Raw genomic sequence first — 24,042 nt, forward strand, 5'->3', positions numbered from 1 at the left:
TATTGAGAATTCCACGTCAAAATGTGCTCAGTTAAAAAAGGTCATGAAAAAGCTATGGAGGTCAAGCTTGCTTGATGTAAAGTTGAGTGGTTAATTGGGAATGGCCCCGTGCCCTGGGTCTTGATCTCCTTCCCCTCATGGCCAGGCCGGGCTTCTTTTGTGTCTCCTGCCCCCAGCACAGGGCGGTCCTCCGATCAGCGTTGTCCTGAGTGGTCTGCACGCCCATGGCGAGGACCCCCCTCCCCCCGCTGCGATCCTTTGCTTTAACTTTCTGACGACACTCTGCTCCTGTTAAGGGTGGAAGTTGGGGTCGTGGTTCTGGGGCCCTTCCCTTGCACGCGAGCAGCCGTCCCCACGGGTCGGAGGGAGGCGGGAGGGTTTCTGCAGGGCCGTGAGATCCTCCCTGTGACTAGTCCGGGCCCTTCCCGGCCCTGTTTGGGGTCAGCATGGCCCCCTTGCTTCCTGTGGCCAGCGGTCAGCTTGTCGAGTCTTCCTTCGCAGCGTTGCCTTTAGTTCCTTTCCGTGCATCCCTGTTGGTGCGGATGGAATTTTGCCCCTTTTGTCACTTTTCTCCTGGAGTCACGGAACAACTTCAGATGCAGACTTCGGCCTGAGCGCCGGCTCTCCTCCAGTGGCTGAGGCACTGTGGTGGGCCCGGCCTCCGGCCTCTCCCTGGCCAGATCCTGTACGCTCTCCCCATTTCAGCTGCTCTCCCGTCAGTCAGAAATCAGTCCAGTGAATCGTTTCCTGAGATGATCCCCATCTGCTCTTTCCCGGCTCTAGTCCATCTCGTCCTTTGCTAGCAGATCAATTTAATTCAGTCCAGCAAACATTGCTGAGGGGCCATGCTGGGTGCTGGTGGAAGTGGAACGGGCGTTGCCCCTAAATGCTCTCTGACTCAGGGAGGCTGGCCTTCTCCAGCCCGGCCCCAGACGGTTACTAGCCTTACGTCCCGGGCTTTTCGGCGTGAGCCTCTGCTCCCTGCCCTTGGAACCTGCTTCTGGGTGTTCCCGCCATCGCACCTTTGCTTGAGTTCTTTGTACTGTCTGGGATTCCCTCTTTCTCCAACTAAATCCTGCCCTTCGCAAGCCCACCTCCTCTAAATCCCTCCCCGATGGCCCGTTGGGAGAGATACCGGTCTTCTCTGAAGTCTTCTTACTCACGTCTTTACCATTCACTCAATCGGCAGATATTTATAGAATGCCCGCTCTGAGCCAGGCTCTGCCTCCTGCTTTTAGTTTAAAAACAGCCACGAGAAAAGTTGCCTCCTTGATAGATTCCAGCCCCGAGGTCGAGGGCCCTTCTCGTGGCTCAGATGCTGACCTGGTACTTGTCGCTCGCGTTTGTTGAAGGATGATTTTTTGGGAATGCTTTGATTTCAGACCTGCCCGAGGGAGCGGTGAAAGGCCTCTGCAAGCTCTTCTGCCTGACTCTGCATCGGTACCGGTGAGTCCTGCGTGGGGAGAGCAGCCTCTGACAGTGGGAGGCCTGCGGGGCCCTGACATCTGGCTCCATCCCCGGATGGTCAGTTAGCCTCTGAAGCTTGGCTTGCTCTTTAGTTGACGTGACCAGCAGGATTTTGCTTGCTGCATTTTGGAAGGATTGGTTTTCTCTATAACCCCCCCGTATTTTATGCATAAGCCTCTAAGAAGCTCTTCTGAGAGGGAATCTGGGGCTTCACCAGGTTGAAAAAGGGGACCACAGGACAAAAGAGACCCCTCGGCCTGGATGAGCTCCGAGGCCCCTTTCTGGCAGTTCTTCTGTGGCTTCTGCACTCTGAATTTTGGGGCTGGGTGAAATTATCCTCTAAGTGGTTTTAGTCTCATCTGATTTTCTGGATTTCCTTTTGGGAATCTGGGACCGGTACAGAGCAGGCGCTGTGGGGGAGGCCTGCTCCCCTGGTCTGGCCTGGGGCTGGCCTGCTGCTCAGGTGTCCTGACTGCGACTGGCTTAATTTGTGGGAACGACGTGCTTGAGAGCATCACAGATGTCTTTTTTGGGGAGCTCCAGTCCACACTCCAGCATGAGTTACTCATCCGAGCCCTGTTTGTTCCCTGGTTATTCATCCCTAATAAAATGTGATGCCCTGACTCTACTTGCTTAATTATTTTGGGGAAGCCAGAGAAAGAAGGGCTATCTCCCAGGGAGAAGTTGCCTGAACTGATCTGACCCTTCCCCTCAAAAAAACAAAACCAAATGTAAACAGGTCTTAGGGCGGCTCGGAAGGTGCACAGAGCCTCAGGTGGGGGCCTCCGGGAGCCTTCTGCGTGCCTTGTCTCGGGGAGCCGGGCCCGCTCAGCAGGAGGCCGCAGCCTGGCTGGGGAGCGGCCGGCGCGCTTCATCACGCTGCCATCCTTGCCTTCCGTTCTTTCCGCAGAGACGCCGCATCTCGCAGAGCCCTGCAGTCCGCGATCCAGCAGCTGGCGGAAGCTCAGCCTGAGGCCACGGCCAGGAACCTGCTCCAGTCTTTGCAGTCCTCGGGTGTCGGTGGCAAAGCAGGGGTGCCCAGGTGAGCACCGGGCAGGCAGGAGGGTGGGGCCGCCCAGAGGGCTTCAGCTCTTTGTGGCTTGAGCCGAAGGTGCTCTCCACCTGAGCCAGAGCCTTGGGCGGCCCAGGATCCTGGAAGTTCCGGGATTAAACTTAGAAACAAACTTGTATGTGTGTATGGCTATGCATACCACCCTTTCTGTTGGGAAGTGATGTGGATGATCATTTATAACCATTTTTATTTGATTAGAAATGGTTTCGTTTTCTTTTTGATCTTTTTTTTTTTATTTTCTTTTATTTTCGTATCATTGAAGACTGACACAGGTTGTTAGACATTACAACAAAAAGTCACGCATATGTCTGTGCATGTGGAGGTCTGGATAGATGTATATGCTTATTAAACAGCATCCATGTGTGTTTTATACACAGAGTAGTACACACACAGTGTCTCACACACACACACACACAAACACACACACACACACACACACACACACACACACACTAACCTCGAGCTGCCTGTGTGGGCCTTCTCTGTATGACCAAGAATGGGAAAAAATACGAACACAGACGAGCGAAAAGGGAAAGCCAGAGAACCAGTCTCAGGTGGTTGTCCACGCTCTGTTGTGGTGTAGACGGTTATTTTGTGAGGGACCCGCTGAGGGGAGTCGGGGAGGCCGGCTGGCGCAGCGGCGGGCGCAGCGGCGGGCACGACGGGGAAGTGCTGGCTGGGGCCCTGGAAGCCTGAAAGCACCAGGGAAGTGGAGTCAAAAACAGCGTAGATGAAACGCCGCAGGTCGTCCCAGACGCCGCCTCGCCCCTTTCTAATCTGCCGTTTACCACTTGTGGAAAGTTCTGTTCTCTGGGCAGCGTGGGGCTGCGGCGGAAGGGCTGCTGGACTTGGAGGGAGCCCGACGGGCAATCTGAGCTGCTTATCCCGGCGGGTGACCCTCAGCACGCTCCCTGCCCTCTCTGGCCTCAGTTTCCTTGTCTGAAACGATGCCAGTGTCGCTTGTACAACAGAATTGTTGTGAGGATCAGAGGAGAGGATTAGCTGTGATCGGGCTCTGTGAATAAGGGTTGTGGTTGATGATTTTTCTTCCCTCTGGCATCTCATCTGGGGCTTTTCAAGGTTCTTTGAATCCATGATTTATTGCCGTGGAATAACATTGCACCCCATTCTGGAGCTGAATTTTATCTTGCTGGGAGGCTGGGTCTGGGGCCATTTAGCTTCCCCTCCCAGGGATCCCCAGGGGTGCTGCCTCCCTGGCCTTCTCAGGTGCGGGGGTGTTCCTTACCTCGGTCTCCTGGCCCATCGTGGGAGGCTCTTTCCCAGCCCCGGAAGAGGCGGGGGCCTGTGTCTGGCCGCCGGGCTCGGTCCTCATCTTGCCTCTTTTGTCCCAGCAAGAGCAGCGGATCTGCAGCTTTGCTGGCGCTCTCCTGGACCTGCCTGCTCGTCCGTGTCGTCTTTCCTACTCGGGCCAAGAGACAAGGAGAGACCTGGAGGAAACTGGTGAGTAGTGGAGGAAGCGGGCAGCGCCTGGGCCTGGGGGGAGCAGAGAGACCCCCCCCCAGGGGCTTGCAATGCCTTTTGCCTTTACTTTTACCTCAGTCCCACTCCCTGGGCCGAGCTGGGAGGCCTCCCACGGTGCCAGTGGAAATTGGCCATCCCTGCTGCACCTCAGTGGAGCAGCTTGCCTGGGGGCCCCAGGTTACCCCGCCTCAGTGGGTGGGGACTTGAACTGGGGTCTGGCTGGCTGTGAGATTAGCTCTGGATCTTCTGGCTTCTACCTGGAAATGCCTGAGTGCTCCTTTTGGGTGGATGCTCAGCCTGGAAGGACAGTACTCTGATTAGACTCTGATTTCCATGGGCCATCCTCTGTGCCTGGAGCCCCACCCTTCCTCAGCCCCCAGCCCGGCTTCCTCAGGGGTCTGCTTTGTCCGCAAAGCGCCTCCCCTGGGATTAGCTCCAGTTTACTGTGTGTAGGTGGATCTGTATTTGTGTATGGGCTTGTTTGTCCTGAGCCCGTCCATTAGACTGGGAGCCCCCCGGTGGGCCGGAACCCCCCTCCCCCTTTGTATTCCCAGCAGTGCTTGGTGCCTGGCACATAGTAGGCATTTTCCAAATGAGCTGATGGTTAAATGCAGGGACTTCTCAGGATAATCTTGCTTATAATCACTTAAAGTGCGCTTTTCAGTGCAATCTTTGGGATCCCAGAGCTTACTGTCTGACGAGGTCGCCCACTAACGAGCCGATGCCTAGGGCAGAAATCTTGCTGATGGCAGGCTTCGTTAGAGAGGGCACAGTGGGGCTCTTTGTAGCCTGACGGAGGGTCTGGCAGAGAACCCTGCCTCTGACCCTGTATGGGGGGGGATTTGAGCCTCCCTGGAGCCCCCCAGAGAGAGCAGGAGTCTGTTGGGGCTGGGCTGGGAAGGGGCTATGGTACGGTGGGGGAAGCCCTGCCTTGGGTGGGGACTCAGGCCAAGGACTTTGCCTCCCTGCCCTTGGGCTGGGTCATGTGTCCAAGGGGAACCTGGCCCACTCTCTTTGTCCCCATAAGGGGCTGCAAGGGATGGTCCCTCAGGAGCCCAGCCTTTCTTCACTCCCTGCACCCTGGCTGTGCCCGCCCAGACCTGGGCCTGCTGGGTGCCAGGCGATGAAGCTGGCGTGCCATTGTTGCCGAAGCATACGGAGGGACCTGGTCCTGGCACTGTAGCCGGAAGAAGAGCTGGGGAGAGCCAAGGGCGAGGGGCCGGGTGGGGCTGGCGTGGGGCGGTGAGATGCAGGCGCCATGCCCACTCTGACCCGGGCTCCGCTTGGTCTCGGCAGGTGGAGGTTCAGTGCCTGCTCCTGCTGGAAGTCCTGGGCGGCTCTCACAAGCACGCGGTGGATGGCGCCGTGAAGAAGCTGAACACGCTGTGGAAAGAGGTGGTGGAGGGCGTGGGGAGGGGCGGGCCTCGGCGCGGGCCCTGCCGGGCGCTCCTCTGACCCCCTGGCCGACTCTTCCTGCAGAACTCGGGCCTGGTGGACCAGTACCTGTCTGTCATCCTCAGCCTTGAGCCGAGCCACAACTATGCCGGCATGCTCGGGCTCCTGGTGCAGTTCTGCACGAGCCAGAAAGAGATGGACGTGGTCAACAGACACAAGGCGAGTCAGAGGCCCCGGGGCTTGGGCCGGGCCAAGGGCTCGCACTGTCCTGCGGGCTCCCCGGGAGGGGCCTTGGGCCATACCGGAGGCTCTAACTTTTCCCTTGAGACACAAGAACAAAGTCTTTCTCCCTTGCTTCTTGAATGGCAGCCTTGTCTGGGACGGGCTCAATGTCCTGGTGGCTCACTGTGACCCGAAGGGGCCCCCAAGGGGCCCACAAACACCAGGCCTGGCTAAGTTCAAAGTGTGGCCACGGGACGGATTTTTTCAGTGCCAGCCTCCCTGAGACCGGCCAGTTTCTAGGGAGGGTCCTGCTGCACGGGGAGGGACGGTCCCCCAGGGGGAGCCACGGCTCCTCAGTGGCCAGTGCCAGAGCAGGGGCGCCCCGATGACCTGGCCGTTGTTTCTGCAGAGTGCCCTGCTGGACTTCTACATGAAGAACATCCTGATGAGCAAAGTCAAGCCCCAGAGGTACCTGCTGGTGAGTGAGGCAGAGCCCCGGCTGCCCCTTCCCTCGGCTCCCTCTCCCTCGGCTCCCCCTTCTCTCCGGCCCCTTCCCCGGCCCCCAGATTACCCTGCCTGAGGAGGCTGGGAGCGCTCGGCTGACTGTCTCTCTCGGTAGGATCACTGTGCCCCAATTCTCCGCTACATCTCGCACTCTGAATTCAAGGACCTGGTGCTGCCCTCCCTGCAGAAATCCTTACTTCGGAGCCCTGAGAACGTCATTGAAAGTGAGTCCTGGGGCAGCTAGTCCTGAAGTCAGGAGGAGCCGAGTTCAAATCTGGTCTCAGACACTTAACACTTCCTGGCTGTGTGACCCTGGGCAAGTCCCTTAACCCCAGCCTCAGGGGGAAAAAAGAAAGAAAGTGAGTCCCTCGGGCAGGGAGCGACAGGCCAGGAAAGAGCTGGCCCCTGGAGACAGTGTTAGTCACTGGGGCCCAAAGGAGGAAACAGTTCTGCTGCAGTCATTTGTCTCTTTGGGGCTCCTCAGTTTATGAAATGGAGAGCCCTGGAGAGGGCAAGAGTGGGGTTACTGTGGCCCCCTGCTGGGCTTTTCCCTGTTGGGGCCCTGGGGGGCAGTTAGGACCAGGCGGCTGCATCTTCTGGGGAATCTTGGGACGGTCTGATGACAGAAGAAATGACTGTTCGTGTGGGGACACAGGGCAGCTCCATGATTCCTGCTCGGCGTGAGGAACTCTGTGGACTTCGAGGTTAAACGAATGGATTTATTAAATTCACTGAAAACTCCTTGTTTTTCCCCGCCTTTAGCCGTCTCCTGTTTATTGGCATCAGTGACCCTTGACCTCAGCCAATACGCCCTGGACATCGTGAAAGGCCTGGCTAGTAAGTGTTGTGACCCTGCCCCATTTTTAGAGGAAGGCGCCACAAATGAGGCAGCAGATTCACTGGCTTGGGTTGGGGCGCCCTGCAGCTGCGGGGTCCCCTCAGAGAGTCCAGACTCGGGACTTTGTGCTTTTCTGATGAGTCCTTTCTTCTTAGACAAAATAGAACTGTTAAAGTAGCCAAGCGCATCGTTGACAGTAATTCCTGCTGGGATTGAATAGTTCCACTGCTTTAAAGAAATAGAAGTGCAATTAAGTGCCCTTCTCCCTAATCTCAACTTCTCCTCCTGTAGCTCTAATCACCCCAAATCTGCTCATTTAGAAGTTCATCGCCCCTCTCTGCCAGCCTGGTAGGGGGAGGAGCCGCGGCTCCCGGTCAGCAGCTGCCTTTCGATCAGGCAGGGGAGACACACCGGTTGTTGATGGGAGGCTGGGGGAGGGAAGGCCCTCTTGGCCCTTCCACGTTTGCGGCCTTCCCCCCTGCCCCCGCTCTCTCCTCTTGCTTCGTGGTCCAGCAGAAGATTCAAGGGCTCTCACTTTGGACAGGCAGGGACTGGAGAGGTTTCTCAGTCTTTACGATGAGGAGACGGAGGCCCAGGGTGCCCCGTGGCGCGGGCGGGCTCAGTCGGCAGGATGTGCCCACCGGGCAGCGTCCTCCTTGGGCCGGCCCTCCGTCCTGGACTAAGCGGCCCAGCCTGTGGCTCATGCTAAGAACGAGAGTGTTCGGCCGGGGGGAGGCTTGGCCCGGACGACTGCCAGGGTCCCGTGAAGGGCCGCTGTGGAGAGCAGTTTACAGCGGTTCCGTTCGGGATCCGGGGGGTGATCCTGGGCCTCTGCTGAGGGCCTCTGCCTTTGCCTGTCGTCCCCCAGGTCAGCTGAAATCTAACACCCCTCAGCTGATGGACGAGGCCGTGGTGGCCCTGAGGAACCTGGCGCGCCAGTGCAGTGACCCGTCAGCCATGGAGTCCTTGACGAGGCACCTCTTTGCTATCCTTGGCGGTAAGTGCCCGTCCTCCCGGGCGGAGCGCGGGGCCTTCCTGGAGGTCGGCCGACACCTGGCTGCCCTCGACGTGCCGGTTCACCTGTCCAAGCCTGGAGGACGCTGACCCCGTCTGGGGTTTTCTTGGCAGATCCTGGCACGGCTGGCTGTTTCCTTCTGCAGTTCATGTGACAGATGAGGAAACTGAGGCAGACAGGGTGAAGTGTCTGAGCCGGCTTTGAACTCTGGGAGTCCTCCTGACTCCAGGCCTGGTGCTCTATGCGCTGCGGCGCCCCCTAGTGGCTCACTGTACCCTTTCTGCCCAACCTGTAATTGGGGAAAACTTCTGTGCTTGTTCCCGGGTAACTTTTTATTGGTGTCTTTTATTTTTTTCGTCATTGTACTTTCCTCCAGTGTGCCTTCCCTTCTGCCTCCTGTCAGGGTAACACGTCACATAGCAAGTAGTATTTTTGAAAAAGAAAAAAGAAAGATAAGAGTTAAAATGTCAGCGTCACTGATGAGTGTATTGGAAAAAATCTGGAAATGTGTGTACTTGTGGACCTCGTGCCTTCACCAGAGGTGGGGTGGGGAGGCCTTTTCACGGTGGTTCTTTTGAGCTTGATTTGCTCTTTAATGTCTCTAGTCAGTAGGTGTTCTTCCCGTGCCCCTGGTTGTAGAGTGTGTGTGTGTGTGTGTGTGTGTGTGTGTGTGTGTGTGTGTGTTGTTTTCCTGGCTCCGCCTTCCCTCTGCATCAGCTCCCTCATCTTCTCCTGCTTCTTTGCATTCATCCCATTCACCATTCCTTGCAGCCCAGTCAGAGTCCTGTAGTCACATCCTGTCGTTTGCCCCATCCACGGGCGTGTCCTTTGCTTCCAACCTCTGCTATCACAAATTGTGCTGCCACAAATGCTCTTTTGCAGATGGGGACTTTTTTGGTCCCTAAACTAGGTAATGAAGGCTCTGGGTCAGAGGGTGTGGACAATTTAATCGTTTTATTTGCAGAATTCCAAATGGCCTTGTTGTCAATTCCTTGCTCTGCCAACAAGGTGACAGTGTGCCTGTCTTCCCTCAATCCCTCTGGTATCCACCGTGGCTATCTTTTGTCATCTTGGGTGAATTTTATGGGGTGAAATAGAACCTCAGAGTTCTGTTTTGATCTGAATTTCTCTTATTATAATTGGGAGCTTCTTTTATGTAGTTGCCAATACTTTGTAGTTCTTTTGAGAATGGGTTATTCATCCTCTTTGACCACTCATCTATTGAAGATTGGCTGTTAGTCTTATATATGCATATTTTTTTTATTATTATAGCTTTTTATTTACAAGATTCATGGGTAATTTTTCAGCATTGACAATTGCCAAGCCTTTTGTTCCAATTTTTCCCCTCCTTCCCCCCACCCCCTCCCCCAGATGGCAGGTTGACCAATACATGTAAAATATGTTAAAGTATAAGTTAAATATAATATATGTATACGTGTCCAAACAGTTATTTTGTTGCACAAGAAGACTCGGACTTAGAAACAAGGTAAAAATAACCTACAAAGGAAATCAAAAATGCAGGTGGACAAAAATAGAGGGAGTGGAAATGCGATGTAGTGGTTCACACTCGTTTCCCAGAGTTCTTTCGCTGGGGGTAGCCGGCTCTCTTCATTACCGAACAAATGGAACTGATTTGTCGTTCACGTACTTTGGATACCAAACCCTTGTCGGATGTCTTACGAGGATTTTTTCCCCCATTTGACCCTTTTCATCGTAGATACCTCCACGTTATCGGTGCAGCAGCTTTTCAGTTTCACATAATCAGTTACCTATTTTATCTTTTGTAATGGTTGCTATCCCGTGTTTGGTTAAGAAAGCATTTCCTCTTCAGAGCTGTGATCTGTAATATTCGGAATGTATTGCGGAATATGGTGTAAAGTGTTGATCTAATTTCTGCCGTAATGCTTTCTAGTTTTTCCATCAGTTTTTATCGGAATCGGATAGAGAGTGCTTTCCTAAGTAATTTGTGATTTCTAGTTTATCAAACACAAGATTGTTGAGTTCCATCGTTTATGATTCTCTCTCATCTGGTCTTTTTCATCATCCTTTCTATTTTTTAGCCAATACCAGATTTTTTTTTAAAAATTTTATTTATTTTTTATTTTTATTATAGTTTTTTATTTACAAGATATATGCATGGATAATTTTTCAGCATTGACCCTTGCAAAACTTGTTCCAACTTTTCCCCTCTTTCTCCCCAACCCTTTCCCCAGATGGCAGGTTGGCCAATACATGTTACATATGTTAAAGTCTAAGTTAAATACAACATATGTATACGTGTCCATGCAGTTATTTTGCTGTACAAAGAGAATTGGGCTTTGGAGTAGTGCAGTACCAGACAGTTTTGAAGAGTGTTGCTTTATGATCTAGTTTGAGCCCTAGAAATGCTATTCCTTCATTGTTCTGGGTGACGTTTTAAAAGAAATATTATCCCAGCCCCTCGGTCGTATCTTTTTGGAACGTCTGGATAATGTAGGTCTCGTGTTTTTACTTTTTTTGACAGGCTCTGAGGGGAAGCTGACCATTGTTTCTCAGAAGATGAGTGTCCTCTCAGGTACGGGTGGTTGGAAAGAGAATTGGGCTAGTAGTAGGGCAGCCAGACTTTGGGATGTGGTTGGGTAGAAAGGATCCTTATGGACTTTGGCTTAGCTGAGAGCCCTCTGGGAAGAGGAGCAGGTCCTGGGTGCTCCTGACACGCTGTGTGAGGTCCTGGGGAGATGGGGCTGAGAGCCGATACCGATGGGGACACGGGGATCCCAGATGGCACATGCAGGATCAGTGGATAGGAAGAGGACCCATGGGAAAGGGGAGAGGGAGGCCGGAGCCAGGCTTGGTGCTTTGAGAGAAAGGTAGTGCTGAAGGGAGAGATGGCAGGACAGGTTGAGGATCCGGGGGGCAGCAGGCTTTAGGCCCCGGCAAGAAGGAGGCTGCTTTCCCCCTAAGCCAGCCGAACGGCAGCTTGTCCTTGTCCTGGCTTGGGGGAGGCCTTCCTTTGAAGCACTGACTGACAAGGGCTTCTCTGGCTCCCCTAGGCATCGGCAGTTTCAGCCACCATGTGGTCTCTGGGCTCTCCAGCCAAGCCCTGAGTGGGACCGTGGCCGAGCTCTTCATTCCTTTCCTCCAGCAAGAAGGTGAGAGTCCATGGGTCCTGGGGCCTGAATGGGAGGGGGCCGGAGCCCTCCAGGCTTCCCTTTGGTAGCAGAGTCTGTTGTTGGGGGGGCTCCTTTCCCAGAGGGAAACGTGCAGATGTGTCTGCACCTTCCCCTGCCTGTCGGGTCCCGGTCAGTTGGTTGGTTCACGTTGGCCCTTCCTCCTTTGCCAGTTCACGAAGGCACCTTGGTCCATGCTGTCTCCACCCTGGCTCTCTGGTGTAACCGCTTCACCACCGAAGTGCCCAAGAAGGTCATCGAGTGGCTGAAGAAGGCCTTCAGCCTGAAGACGTCCACGTCTGCTGTGAGACATGCTTACCTGCAGTGCATGCTTATTTCCTTCCGAGGTGAGTCGTGCCCATCCAGTGGGGAGTCTGGAACTTGGGCATGCCCAAGAAAGCTGGGACCTGTTTGTCCTCCCGTGGCAGGCTTAGGAGGCCTGTCACTATTTCACTTCCAACCAGACCTGGAAAACTGGAGGATTGGCCCCTCCGAATGGCAGGTGTCTACACCTCCTCACTTAGCAGTCTGGTGCAGAAGGCCATCCACAGAAATCCAGAACCGGCATGTTAGCTGGAGGAACAAGAAAGGGACCACAGACTTCATTTTCTGAATTTGTGGAAGCATGTTCTGATTCCTAAGGAGCAGTTCTAGCGAGTCTTGGGTCATAGAAGCCTTAGTTTGGGGAGCCATCTTTCATTTAGGACTTGTTGGGGGTTTTTTTGTTTGTTTTTTAAAGAGAATGGATGATCCCTTATCTTGGTATGGACATACCAGCAGGAATACAGCCTTGGTCATTAGAAGTAGAGGAGTGGAGAGTTCACGTGAACAGAGAGGGTTTTATTTTATTTATTTATTTTTGCTGGGGTTAAGTGACTGGCCCAGGGTCACACAGCCAGGAAGTGTTAAGTGTCTGAGACCAGATTTGAACTCGGGTCCTCCTGACTTCAGGGCTGGTGCTCTATCCACTGCGCCACCTAGCTGCCTCCATATTTTATTTTTTTTTTTAATTTTTGAATGAACATGTCAAACATCATAAAATTCTCTGAGCTCGTTTCCCTCTCTATGAGTTCCCTTTTTGATAATTTGAGACTTTTGATGATTGTTGATTAGAAAAATGCTTAGTCTATTTAAAAATGCCTTTTTATGACTATTGTTTGTTTTTATATCACTTCAGTTTCTGAATGTATCACTTTCCTACTATACCTAGTGAGCCATCCCTTGTAACAAAGAATAAAAAAGAGAAAAAAAAAAGGCAGCTCAACAGAACCAGCCCACACGTCGACAGTGTCTGACAGTCTGCGTAATGTCCATCCCCTTGGGTTCCCAGGTCCTTGGCAGATGTCAGAGAACACTGACAAAGAAGACTGATGCTTGTGTAGGAAATACCTCTTGCATAAACTTTGTGCCCTAGGTATCCCATCTGTAACTTGGGGAGACAGACTGTGTCACTGTGAAATAATGAAAGCTCCTTTATTCATTTTTTTTCCTAAAGCAGAGGAAGGTAGGAAGGCTTAGTGGGGAAAGCTTTGGACTTGGAGTCAGACCTGGGTGCGAATCTGCGCTCAGCCTCGTAGTCACTGTACTGTTGTGGGCAGATCCCTACCTCCGGGGGCCGGGTTTCTGAGCGTATCCAAGGCCACCAGCCTGGCCCGAGTCTCCTCTTGGAGAAGTCGGCAGACTTTTCCCCTGAATTTTTGTTTCTTCCCATAAGCCTCTGCTCTAAGCCAGGTGCCCAGCGGAGGGGCTGTATTGGATCTGTGTGGCGCCAGGTGCTTGTTCTGAGATGATGTGAAAGAGGCCCCCATCCACTTCTCTGCTTAGATCAGTGGCTCAGATTGAATGGAAACTAGTGTGTTTCGGTGGCTTAAGGACAGAGAAAGGGCAACAAGCATTTATTAGGCGTCCACTCTTAGCGGAAGGTCCTGAGTGCTGGAGACAGATACCAGCAAAGAGAAAGATGGCCCCCCTCAGGAACTTACATCTTCTTGGGGGAAACATCCAAATGGAAAGCTGGGTTGGGGGAGGGATGAAGGTACAAGATTTGGAAGTCAGAAAAAAACTTGGAAGGGAATGAAGGCCCTGGTGGGTGGAGAGGGTGGGTATAAGGGAAGCAGCAGCAGCAGGTCCAGTGGGAAGTAGTCTCCCCCCCACCTCATCCTGCTTTGGGTTAGTTCGTAAAGTGTTTTGGCTCAGTTCCTCAGAGAAGTGCAGGTTGGCCAGCTTTGATTTTTGTGTCTGGGTGGTTAGTGTCTGTGCACGGGCCCAGTTTGTTTTCCTTTGTTATGTGGAAGGTTTTTTTTTAAAGGTAATTTAGGGTTTTCAAGCAAGGCCCTTTATGGACTCTTTGGGGTCTTTTTCCTGAGGGTCTTTTCCCATCCTACAGGTGACACGCTCCTGCAAGGAATAGACTTTCTGCCCCTGCTGATCCAGACGGTCGAAAAGGCAGCCTCCCAGAGCACTCAGGTTTCCATAGTAACAGAAGGTGTTGCTGCAGCTTTGCTGATTTGTAGACTGTCTGTGATTGACACACAAGCTGGTAAGGGTTCTAGAGCAGGGGTTCTCAAACTACGGCCCGTGGGCCAGATGCGGCCCGCTGAGGACGTTTATGGGCCCGCCGGGTTATGGCAAATGGGCTGAGGGCGGAAACAGTGTGAGGTTTTGTTTTTACTAGAGTCTGGCCCTCCCACAGTCTGAGGGACAGTGAACTGGCCCCTGTTTAAAAAGTGTGAGGACCACTGCTCTAGAGTCACTGGGTTCAAGGAGCTGGAGACATGGCTAGGTCCTTGCCGAGGGCATCTCAACATGTAGAAATTTGTATAAGCGAAATGAAAATAGGATCCGTTCCCTTTCACCCCCCACTAGTCAGAGGAAAAGTCATTCATTCTCATTGTGGAAGTGCCCCAGAGAGAGCCTTCTGCACTAGAGAAATCTCTGGGGAGCTTTCTTCCCCTCCTTTCCTAATGAGCTTTCTGTTACTCTGGTCCCCAAGCACTTCAGGCTCATAAAAGGGGCTGTTGCTATTTCTCAGTTCACGATGTGGACACCCGCATCCTGAAATGTGTATGGGGGAAAAAGTGTTTTCTTCTAGATGAAATATGGCTCCTTTTCAAGGCCAGGTGAGGGTGCCGGAGGCCTGGAAAAGCTCCAGTATACGGGCCACCCGGAGGTAGAACGTCCAGGACAGATTTCTTCACTCCTTTAGTGGCAGCAGTGTCAGGCCTTCCTTTCCTACCCCTTTTTGCTCCTCCATTCCTCTGTGCTGTCCAGCTGTCCCTTAACCGGTCTCAGTTCTGCTCTACCCATTCCCCCTGGTTGCTGCAGCAGTCTGTTCGTTATTGAGATTGGGGGTGTCTTCACCTCTTGGGAGTCCGGCACATTAAGTATCAACCTCAGAAAGGGAGGCCCAGGAAACCCCAAAGGGAACAGTTGGGCCGGCTGCGGGCGGAGGCAGGGGCTGCTTGGGGGCGGAGGCTGTCGGGGATGGGACCTTCACACACGGCCTCTTTCTCCTTGCAGAGGCTAAGCTCAATAGCTTTTGGCAGCTGATTGTAGACGAGAAGAAGCAGCTTTTCACCTCTGAGAAGTTCCTGTTGTTGGCTTCGGAGGATGGTGAGTGAAGTTGTCAGCCTGAGGGGTCTTCCGCTGGCCCTGGGGGACTTCGCCTTTTCTGCGTCCTTGACCGCTGCAGGGCCCTGCGCAGAATTAGCTTCTAAGGCAAAGAATTCTGAAGGAAACCAATCGCACTGAGTTTCACTTATCCAGATGTTTAAAAAGCCCAGGTCTGCAGCCCCCGTGTTAGGAGCCCCTGCTCTTGGGGCGGCTCAGCAAGTACTCTGCACAGATTCTTACAAGTGCATCCTGGGGTGGCAGATTCAGGGCAGGCGGGACTTTGGAGAGTGTCTGGTCCTCCTTCCACAGAGGAGGAGGCTGGTTTTGTCCGGGGTCTGTGACCAGCCATCTTGGGCTCTCCATTGTGCCTGTGTCCCAAGAGCAGGTTGCAGACTTGACACAAGTAGACGGGGACAGGTGTGCAGGGAGCACGCGGGGAGCACGCGCAGCGCTCATGAGCGGGAAGGACTGCTGGGGCGGGAAGTGTGTGGGAGAAGCTGCGAGATTTGTAGAGACAAGGAAATAATGGAGCTTTTAGATTGGCTGTAATTATAGCTGATTGGCTAATTGGTGCTGTTGAGAGGGTTTTCTGGTGTTTTAACAGGGAACTGAAAAGCTTTGGCTGACTGGTGGCAGACTCCTCTCCCAGAGGGAGCCAAACTGTTGCTTTAGTTTGGTGCAGAAAAGAGTGCGTTGTTATTTGTGAAAAACCGAGGTTTCCTGAACCGTCTTGGCTGATATTTAGTAATTTGGGAGACGGTGCTTTAGGACAACTTCCATTGCCCAGGCTGGACCTGCTTGGGGCTGACCGGTTCCCATGCCTCTCTCTTGCAGCCTTGTGCACCGTGCTGCAGTTGACAGAGAAGCTGTTCCTGGATCACGCTCACCGACTCCCCGGCAGCAAAGTCCAGTACGTATGGCTTGGCCCGCTGGCCCTCGGCTTCCTCTGGGAAGGCCCCTGTGGGCCTCCCTCAGCCACCGTCCCTCTGTTTGCAGGCAGTATCACCGGGCCCTGGTGGCCGTGCTCCTGAGCCGAACCTGGCACGTGCGGAGGCAGGCCCAGCAGACGGTTCGGAAGCTCCTGTCCTCCTTGGGGGGCTACACGCTGGCCCACGGGCTGCTGGACGAGCTGAAAGCCATCCTCAACTCTCACAAGGTAGAGGACCTGGGCCGGGGGCTGCTGGGCCCGGGCCGCACGAGGGACACCTCGGCCTTGGGCTCCCCCTGAGCTGTTCTTCCCTTGGGGCTGGTGAGAGAGCAGTAGTTTTAATAACTAGATTGGATAGGGTATGTTTAAGAATTGGAAGATGCTTCCTTCATGGTACCCTTAGGAGGCAGGCAGTGTGATGAGATCTCCATTTACAGAGGAGTAAACGGAGGCTGGGAGGTTCTGTAGCCCCGAGCTAGGCAACCTTGGAGCAGAAACTAGAACTTGGGTTTTAGGGTCCCGAGACCGGTGTTTTGTGGTTTTCCCCAGTCACTTTAGACTCTTTATTCTCTCCTCCCACCAGGTTCCCTTTTCCCTCCTTCCTGAGTAGTCATCATTTCATCTATCGCCCTAATAAGTCCCAGGCCCAGCCCTTCTCCTTGTCCCTAATTGGGCCCCATCCATTGGTGCCGCTCTGTGTCCTAGGGAGAAGCGTCTCTAAGGAGGCATAAACGGGGGCGCGCTTAGTGTAGAGACGCCAGCTCCTGTGCCCTGCGCCCACCTGTGACCCTGGAGGCCCTGAGTGGCGCTGACCATTGACTGCCCCTTCCTCTGTAGCCTGGCAGGTTTACAGACAGAGTCACAGGGGCTTCCTCCCAGCCCAGGGGCCCAGGGTAGGACGCTGAGCCTGCAGGAAACCGCCCGGCGGGCCTGAGTCTTTCCTCTGAGCCTTTGTCCTGTGCTCATCTGTGCCATCTCTGCAGGTTTTGCCAGCCGAGTCTCTGGTGACCGAATCCGGGGAGCTGTCGGAACAGGGAAAGGCCTACGTACCTCCCCGCGTCCTCCAGGAGACCCTGTGCGTGATCTCGGCCGTGCCCGGGCTCGAGGCCGATATCGCGGAGACAGAGAGGCTGGCGCAGGAGATGCTGATCGTCACCCATCACCCTTCCATAGGTCTGTGGCTGGAGGGAGGGGCGGGGACAGAGAGGGGGCAGGGGCAGGGATGGGACAGAAACAGGGAGGGGGCACGCGTGGCTCCTTTGTTGTACAAGGAAGGCGGCCTCTGCTGGAGGCTGATTCCCAGGAGGCTCAGCCCCCTTCCCTGTGCCCCTCAGTGGCGGTGCAGTCGGGGCTCTGGCCGGCCCTGCTGGTGAAGATGAAGATCGACCCCACGGATTTCATCACGAAGCATCTGGATCAGATTCTTCCCAGGATCTCCACTCAGATACCCCTGAACCAGGTACCACGCTGGCTTCCTGCTTTGTCTGAGCTCCTGAGCTGCGCTGATCGCTGGGGAGGAGTCGGTCCCTGCGGTTTCTGGCCCTGCCCCTTTCTGAGCCCCCTGTCTCCGACTGTCCCGATTGAGTCCAGGAGGGCCGCCCCCCTCCTGAGCCGCTCTTCCTGCCTCTGCTGAAGGCGCCGCCATCCTTGGCCTCTGTCACCCGGCCTCCGTCACCCGGCCTCCACCCTCGGAGCTGCTCCGAGCCGCTCCCGGTTCCCCCTTGAGTTTCTGGTGTGCAGTGGACGACTGCTGGGGGGTGGGGGTCTGCTGCCCTCCTCTCCACCCCAGGGCAGGCCTGGACTCTGCTCCCTGACCCGCCTTGCTTCCGTCCCTCTTCTGGCCCTTTGGCTTTCTCTCCCCATGTCGCTACCCCTCGGCCTCCCGGGCTCCCTGCCCTCACTCTGTCCTGCTCTGTCTGGGCCCTAGGGCTTCAGTGGAGTGGAAGCTTCCCGGGGGCAGCCGTCATTTCCTTTCGTCTGTGTATTCTTGCACGCTGTCCCTAAGGGCCAGGCGCTCAGCCCTGGAGCTGTCCCTGAGAGGGCGGGGCGTCCGGACATGGGGGGTGCAGAAGAAGCCGCTCCGCCCTGACTCTGATTCTCTGCACCGACAGTCGTCCATGAACGCCATGGGCTCCCTCTCCGTCCTGTCCCCTCACCGGGTCCTCCCGCAGCTGATCGGCACCATCACGGCGGCGGTGCAGAACCCGGCCCTGAGCCAGGTCACCAGGGAGGAGTTCGCCATCATGAAAACCCCGCCCGGGGAGCTGTATGACAAGTCCGTGATTCCGAGGTAAGGCCTCCCCCCTCCCCCCAGCCTGGGGCAGCGCTCCGGCCTCTGGCAAGTCTCCCCGAACGTGCACGGCTCCTTCCTTGTGCCCGTGTCTCCCTGCAGTAGAGCACAAGCTCCTCGGGGGCGGGGGCAGGCGCGGGGGCAGGCGCGGGGGCAGGCGCGGGTTGGCTCTCGCCTCGTCTCCACTCCCAGCCCTGTGCCCTGTGCCCTGTGCCCGGCTCGTGGGGCCGACTGAGTGGACCGGGCTGACCCCTCCCCCCTCCCTGCGGTGTCCCCAGCGCTCAGCAGGACAGCACGAAGAAGGCCAACATGAAGCGAGAGAACAAAGCCTACTCCTTCAAGGAGCAGATCATCGAGCTGGAGCTGAAGGAGGTCAGCGCGGGCTGCTGCACCGGGGCACGGGGGGGCTCTGTGGTACGAGTGGCCCTTGACCTACAGGGGTCTGAGAACATACGGACTGAGGGAGGGGATGCAAGCTCCTGAGGGGAGCAGCCGTGGGGCTCAGGGCCCGGGGAGGGGGCCGGCGGCTGTGAGGGGCTGGGCCCGGTGTTTATCGGGCTCTAGCTGCAGCTTCCTCCTCTGGGTCTCAAAGCGAGGCTCCCTGGCGGGTGAGTGACCCGTCCTCTTCTGCTGCAGGAGATAAAGAAGAAGAAGGGCATCAAGGACGAGGTCCAGCTGACCAGCAAACAGAAGGAGGTGATGCGGGCCCAGCTGGACAAGGAGGCCCAGATCCGGAGGCGGCTGCAGGAGGTGAGTGAGCCGCTCGGCTCTCCGGCACTGGCCTGACTAGGCCACGTCCCTTGCGGTGAGGGTCCTGATGGCCAGAGCCCCTCCGGGGCACTGATCTCGGCTGGTTCCCTGCAGCTGGACAGTTCCCTGGAGGCGGCCCTTGGGCTCCTGGACACCATTCTGAGCAGGAACCCGCCGGGGCTGACCCAGTACATCCCCGTCCTGGTGCGCTCTTTCTTGCCGTTGCTGAAGTCGCCCTTGGCTGCTCCCAGGATCAAGGACCCTTTCTTGTCTCTGTCCGGCTGTGTCATGCCCCCGAGGCTGAAGACGCTGGGTTAGTACCTCCCTGCTGCGCTCTTGGCTTGGGGCGGGGGCAGCCACTGCCGTGCTGGGTTTCCGGAAGAGGCAGATTTGGGAGCGATGGTGAAAGACGGACGGTGGTGAGGTGGAAACGGGGCTGCTGAGCGACTGGAGGGCAGAGCGGTGCTCCCTGTTGGCCCCCCGCCGTGAGACCACCAGAGAATCTTAGAGTGGGGCGTGGGAGTGGGTCAGACGACTGGTCTCTGGGCTCATTGAACTCGAGTTTCTGTGATTCTCGTTCTGGCCACAGCTGGGAGGCTGGTCTGCCCTCCGGGCCTGTTGACCCTGGCTCTCTCGCCCCCTCTCCAGGTACCTTGGTGAGCCACGTGACTCTGCGTCTGCTGAGACCCGAGTGTGTCCTGGATAAGTCCTGGTGTCAGGAGGACCTTTCGGCCGCCACCCAGCGGGCTGTGAGCCTCTTACACGCCCACACCGTCCCTGTCAAGATAGGCAAGGGAGAGCCAGGTAGGGGCTGCTTCTGCCCCAAACCAGATGTGGGGGGGCCCTGCTCCGAGCCAGATATGGGGGGCTGCGTTGAAGGTCGGGTTCTCTGTCTGCCAGAGCGCCACGGAAGGGCTCATGTAAGCTCCCAGCTCCCACCTTCCTGTGGGATTGGGGGAGACAGGTGCCTCAGTCTGGCCGGCTGCCGGGGCCACCCCCAGCGCCTCCTGGGCCCAGAAGCTGGAAAGCGCAGGACCCTCGGGCGCTCCTGCCTCTGATGCTCTTTTCCTCTCTGGCCTCTGGCCCCCGGGGCGGCGCACCCTCGGCCCTCACGGCTCCTCTCTCTCCTCGGCAGATGCTTCGCCCCTCTCCGCCCCAGCCTTCTCCTTGGTCTTTCCTTTCCTGAAGATGGTGCTGACTGAGAGCCCCGGCCGGAGCGAGGACAGCGAGCAGCTCATGGTCCAGATCTTGCAGATCCTCACGGTCCATGCGCAGCTGCGATCGTCCCCGTCACCGAGGAACCAGGCCCTGTGGGTGGATGAGGTGGGGACGGCGGCCTGCCCGGGGCCCAGTGAGCCCCTCCTGGGACCGAGTGGGAAGGAGGAGGGGCCAGCTGGGGGCGCTGGGCGGCCCCTCTCCCTTCTCAGGCTGGCCAGGACCCCCAGGGTTCTGCCCCAGATGAGTTTTGATTAATCTACTGAGTGACCTTTGGCTCGCCTCCCAGGGTTTGGGGATCAGGCTTGGTCGTGAGCTTCCCCTCGGGCCCTTTAGCCGACCTCGGGCCTTGTTCCTGGAAAGCCACCCAGAGGGCGAGCTTGTTAGGAGGCAGCCTCCCAGTGTGCGTAGCCCCAGGGCGCTCCATCAGTCCCGCCCGGGCAGGCTTGGCGTCCGTGGCGGGGAGGGGGTGCTCTCTCACCGGGTGGGGCTCCTCCTCTTGTCCCACCGCCAGCTGGGCCACCAGCGCCGCCCAAACCTAAGTCACGGCGCGGTTTTGCTTCCTAGAACGGACCCGAGCTGCTGCCGCGAACAGACATGCTGCGGCTGCTGACGGGAGTGATCGGCACGGGCTCTCCCCGCCTGCAGGTGCGTGAGCCCGGCCCTCTGAGCCGCCGGGCCCCAGCTGGCTTACGCTGTGGGCGGGCGCCCTCTGTGGGACGGGCCCGGGGGCGCCTTCGGAGTCTCGGCACCTGCGCGGTGGCCCTGAGAGTCCCTGTCCCTCCTAGGGCCTGGCCGCGGACACGCTGAAGGCCTTGTGCGCCAGCAGCAGCGGGGACGACGGCTGTGCTTTTGCGGAACAGGAGGAGGTGGATGTGCTCCTGCAGGCGCTGCGGTCCCCGTGCGCCAGCGTGCGGGACACGGCCCTCCAGGTGTGTATCTCCTGGCCGGAGGAGGGTCGGGGCCTGCCCGAGGTCCCTGCAGCCCGAGCCCGGCCCCCTTTTAAACGACCAGCACGCTTCGTCTCCCCCGGCGCTAAATGAACCTCGTGGGCCTGCTGGGGGGGGGGGGCGGGTAGGGAATTATTGTCCTCGGTTGACTGAGGGAGCCGCTGTGGACGCCGCTGCCTGTAGCGTCATGAGAACCTCGGGCCCAAAGATAAATGGACACGTGGCTCTGGGGTCTCTCCAGGCTGTCCCAGGCCCTGGGCTCTGGCGGGGGCCTTGCCTCGGTGCTGGGGAGCGGCTGATTGGGGGGCTCGCTCTAGGGCTTGAGGGAGCTCCAGATGGTGCTGCCGACCCCCGACAGCGACGAGAAGAACGGCCTGAACCTGCTGCGCAGACTCTGGGTGGTGAAGTTTGACAGCGAGGAGGAGATTCGGAAGCGGGCCGAGAGGTGAGACCTGGCGCCTCCTTCGAACCGCCTGACCTGTGCGCTTGTGGGGGGGCAGGGCCCAGCCTGGGGGAGGGAGGTCACGGTCGTGGCCAACTCCTCGCTTATCGGTCTCTTGAAGGCTTTGGGAGGCCATGAACCTGGAGCTTCAGCCCGACCTCTGCTCCCTGCTGATCGACGACGTGATCTACCACGAGGCGGCCGTCCGGCAGGCGGGGGCCGAGGCGCTTTCCCAAGCCGTGGCCCGGTACCCGCGGCAGGCCGCCGAGGTCATGGGGAGGCTCATGGAGATCTACCAGGAAAAGCTCTATGTGAGTAGGCCGGAGAGGTCAGCGCAGGCCCTGGGGCGGCCTGGCACGAGCGACCAGCCGGGTCCTGGCCTGCCAGAGAGCGAATGTGGTGCCCAGGGGGCACCAGGGCGCGAGGGGTGGGAGAACACGCTGGCTTGATTGGGCAAATCCCCGTGACCAGGTGGTCTCTTACAGAGGCCCCCCCCGATCCTGGACGCCCTGGGACGAGTGATCTCAGAATCGCCGCCGGACCAATGGGAAGCCAGGTATTTGGTGACTGCAGCGCTCCCCGGACAGGGGCGGTGGGGCCCAGGAGGGGCCGGGGGGCATCTGCCCGGTCCAGCCCCAGGACCGACGGACGGGAGTTCTCGGGGCGATCGTGGGCAATGACTCCTCCCTGTGACGGTTTCTCCTCTGTAAAGTGGAAGCAGTGCTCTGTGCGTGGCCTCCCCCTTGGGCTTGCCACAGTCTTGTATGAGCGTGAGGGCCGAGGACAGTCCCGGTCGCCCTTGGGAGACCGGGGCGGGCAGCGCGGCCCTTTCGGGACCACTGGGCCCTTGGGATTGGTGGCCTCTTGGGAAGAGCCTCGCTCCCTCGAGGGGTGAGGTGGCCCTGCTTTGCCCTGGTGACCACGTTAGCAGCATCCTTACTTCAGAGGGACCTTGACGTCTGTGGTCTGAAGCAGGGGGCGAGGGAGAGGAAAGTTTCCATTTTACATCTGGAGAAACTGAGGCACAGGGGTGGACCTGAGGGTGAGGGGACCGGCGCCGAGGCTGGTGCCCTTTGCTGCCCTTCCGTGTGTGGTCCCTTGGGGTGGCGTGGGCTGGAGCTGCTGGCGGGGGCCGGCACTTCCCCGCTTTCCCTTCCTCCACCCAGGTGTGGCCTGGCCCTGGCTCTGAACAAGCTCTCGCAGTATTTGGACAGCTCCCAGGTGAAGCCGCTTTTCCAGTTCTTTGTTCCCGACGCCCTCAATGACCGCAGCCCCGACGTCCGCAAGTGCATGCTGGACGCTGCGCTCTCGACGCTGAACACGCACGGCAAGGTGAGGAGCCGGTGCTGGGGTGGCGGGCCCGGGGGCCGTGGTGGGCCTGGTGCCTCCTGGAGGGTCACCGAGACACCGAGGGGAAGGAAGGGCAGATAGAGGGGCGACTGACGAGCGCCCCTGGTGTGACCGAAGGCTGGCGCGTCCTGCCAGGGAAGCCCAGCGTCCCACAAACTCGGCGCAGGGCTGCTCTCTGGTGCCCGCGCCCTTGTTTGTCCGGAAGCCCGGCCCCGGCCTTTGTCCTTGCTCGGTCCTCCCTCCGCGTCCGGGCCGGGGCCGGATCCCCTGAGCAGAGGCCGGCCTTCTCGTGCTGCCCACGGGGGGTTTGGCCCGAGGCGCTGGGACCTAAGTGGGTTCTTGGCTCTGCAGGACAACGTCAACTCCCTGCTGCCCGTGTTCGAGGAGTTCCTGAAGGACGCCCCCAACGATGCCAGCTACGACGCTGTCCGGCAGAGCGTGGTGATCCTGATGGGCTCCCTGGCCAAGCATCTGGACAAGAGTGACCCCAAAGTGAAGCCCATCGTGGCCAAGCTGGTGGCTGCTCTCTCCACACCCTCCCAGCAGGTACCGGCCAGTCACACCTGGCACCCGGTGGCCCCCTCACCTCAAGCGGGAGGGGAAGAGCGGCCTGGGGAGGAATGGGGCTGGAGGGCGCGACACAGACGTCCCTGGGCGGGGGCCCTGCTGACACGCCCCGCACCCTCGGAGGAGACGCAGGGAGGCACGGGGGGCACGGGGCTCAGCACAAGTCGCACAGCCCTGCACGTCCCACTCTGCCTTTGCCTGCCTCGGTTTTCTCCACCGTAAAAGGGGCTGCACTGGCGTTCCCCGGTCTTGTCCCAAGGATCCGGTGGGGTTAACACCTGCAGCATTGTGCTGGCTTTAAAGCTCTGCAGGAGGGCGAGCTCCGATTACTTTAGTCCCTGGAGCTTCTGACTGCGCTTGAAGGATGAGCTGTAGAGCACGGGCTGGCCAGCAGCAGCAGGCCACCAGGCTGCGGGGCCAGCCGAGGTTGGAACAACAAGCCCTCCTTGTTCCCTGGGCTCGGGCAGAGCATGGTCCTGGGGTGGGCCCAGGCTGCGCTGACCGGGCTCATCTCCCCCCAGGTCCAGGAGTCGGTGGCCGGCTGTCTGCCGCCCTTGGTGCCCGCCATCAAAGAGGATGCCGGGGGCATGATCCAGAAGCTGATGCAGCTGCTGCTGGAGTCCGACAAGTACGCCGAGCGGAAGGGGGCGGCCTACGGCCTCGCGGGCCTGGTGAAGGGCCTGGGCATCCTCTCCCTGAAGCAGCAGGAGATGATGACCACGCTGACCGATGCCATCCAGGACAAGAAGAACTTCCGCCGGCGAGAGGGTGAGTGGGCGGGCCTCCCCCTGTCT

General features: G+C 57.6%; 1 protein-coding gene across 1 annotated transcript in view; it reads left to right on the forward strand.

Annotated features, from left to right (window-relative positions):
- GCN1 (GCN1 activator of EIF2AK4) overlaps nucleotides 1–24,042 on the forward strand; it is a 55,673-nt gene that overhangs the window by 6,067 nt on the left and 25,564 nt on the right. The window contains 32 exon segments of the mRNA XM_074296430.1: nucleotides 1,383–1,446; nucleotides 2,378–2,509; nucleotides 3,892–4,000; nucleotides 5,318–5,416; nucleotides 5,501–5,635; nucleotides 6,048–6,116; nucleotides 6,258–6,366; nucleotides 6,905–6,979; nucleotides 7,849–7,977; nucleotides 10,499–10,549; nucleotides 11,028–11,126; nucleotides 11,318–11,491; nucleotides 13,531–13,683; nucleotides 14,664–14,756; nucleotides 15,591–15,666; nucleotides 15,753–15,912; nucleotides 16,668–16,857; nucleotides 17,019–17,143; nucleotides 17,796–17,974; nucleotides 18,253–18,346; nucleotides 18,611–18,724; nucleotides 18,839–19,037; nucleotides 19,373–19,528; nucleotides 19,860–20,047; nucleotides 20,507–20,587; nucleotides 20,728–20,871; nucleotides 21,207–21,334; nucleotides 21,453–21,642; nucleotides 21,817–21,887; nucleotides 22,498–22,663; nucleotides 23,033–23,227; nucleotides 23,770–24,016. Of these exon segments, the coding sequence (XP_074152531.1) occupies nucleotides 1,383–1,446; nucleotides 2,378–2,509; nucleotides 3,892–4,000; nucleotides 5,318–5,416; nucleotides 5,501–5,635; nucleotides 6,048–6,116; nucleotides 6,258–6,366; nucleotides 6,905–6,979; nucleotides 7,849–7,977; nucleotides 10,499–10,549; nucleotides 11,028–11,126; nucleotides 11,318–11,491; nucleotides 13,531–13,683; nucleotides 14,664–14,756; nucleotides 15,591–15,666; nucleotides 15,753–15,912; nucleotides 16,668–16,857; nucleotides 17,019–17,143; nucleotides 17,796–17,974; nucleotides 18,253–18,346; nucleotides 18,611–18,724; nucleotides 18,839–19,037; nucleotides 19,373–19,528; nucleotides 19,860–20,047; nucleotides 20,507–20,587; nucleotides 20,728–20,871; nucleotides 21,207–21,334; nucleotides 21,453–21,642; nucleotides 21,817–21,887; nucleotides 22,498–22,663; nucleotides 23,033–23,227; nucleotides 23,770–24,016 (4,194 nt within the window).

Source organism: Sminthopsis crassicaudata, chromosome 1, assembly GCF_048593235.1.
Source record: "Sminthopsis crassicaudata isolate SCR6 chromosome 1, ASM4859323v1, whole genome shotgun sequence".
Classification (NCBI taxonomy): domain Eukaryota; kingdom Metazoa; phylum Chordata; class Mammalia; order Dasyuromorphia; family Dasyuridae; genus Sminthopsis; species Sminthopsis crassicaudata.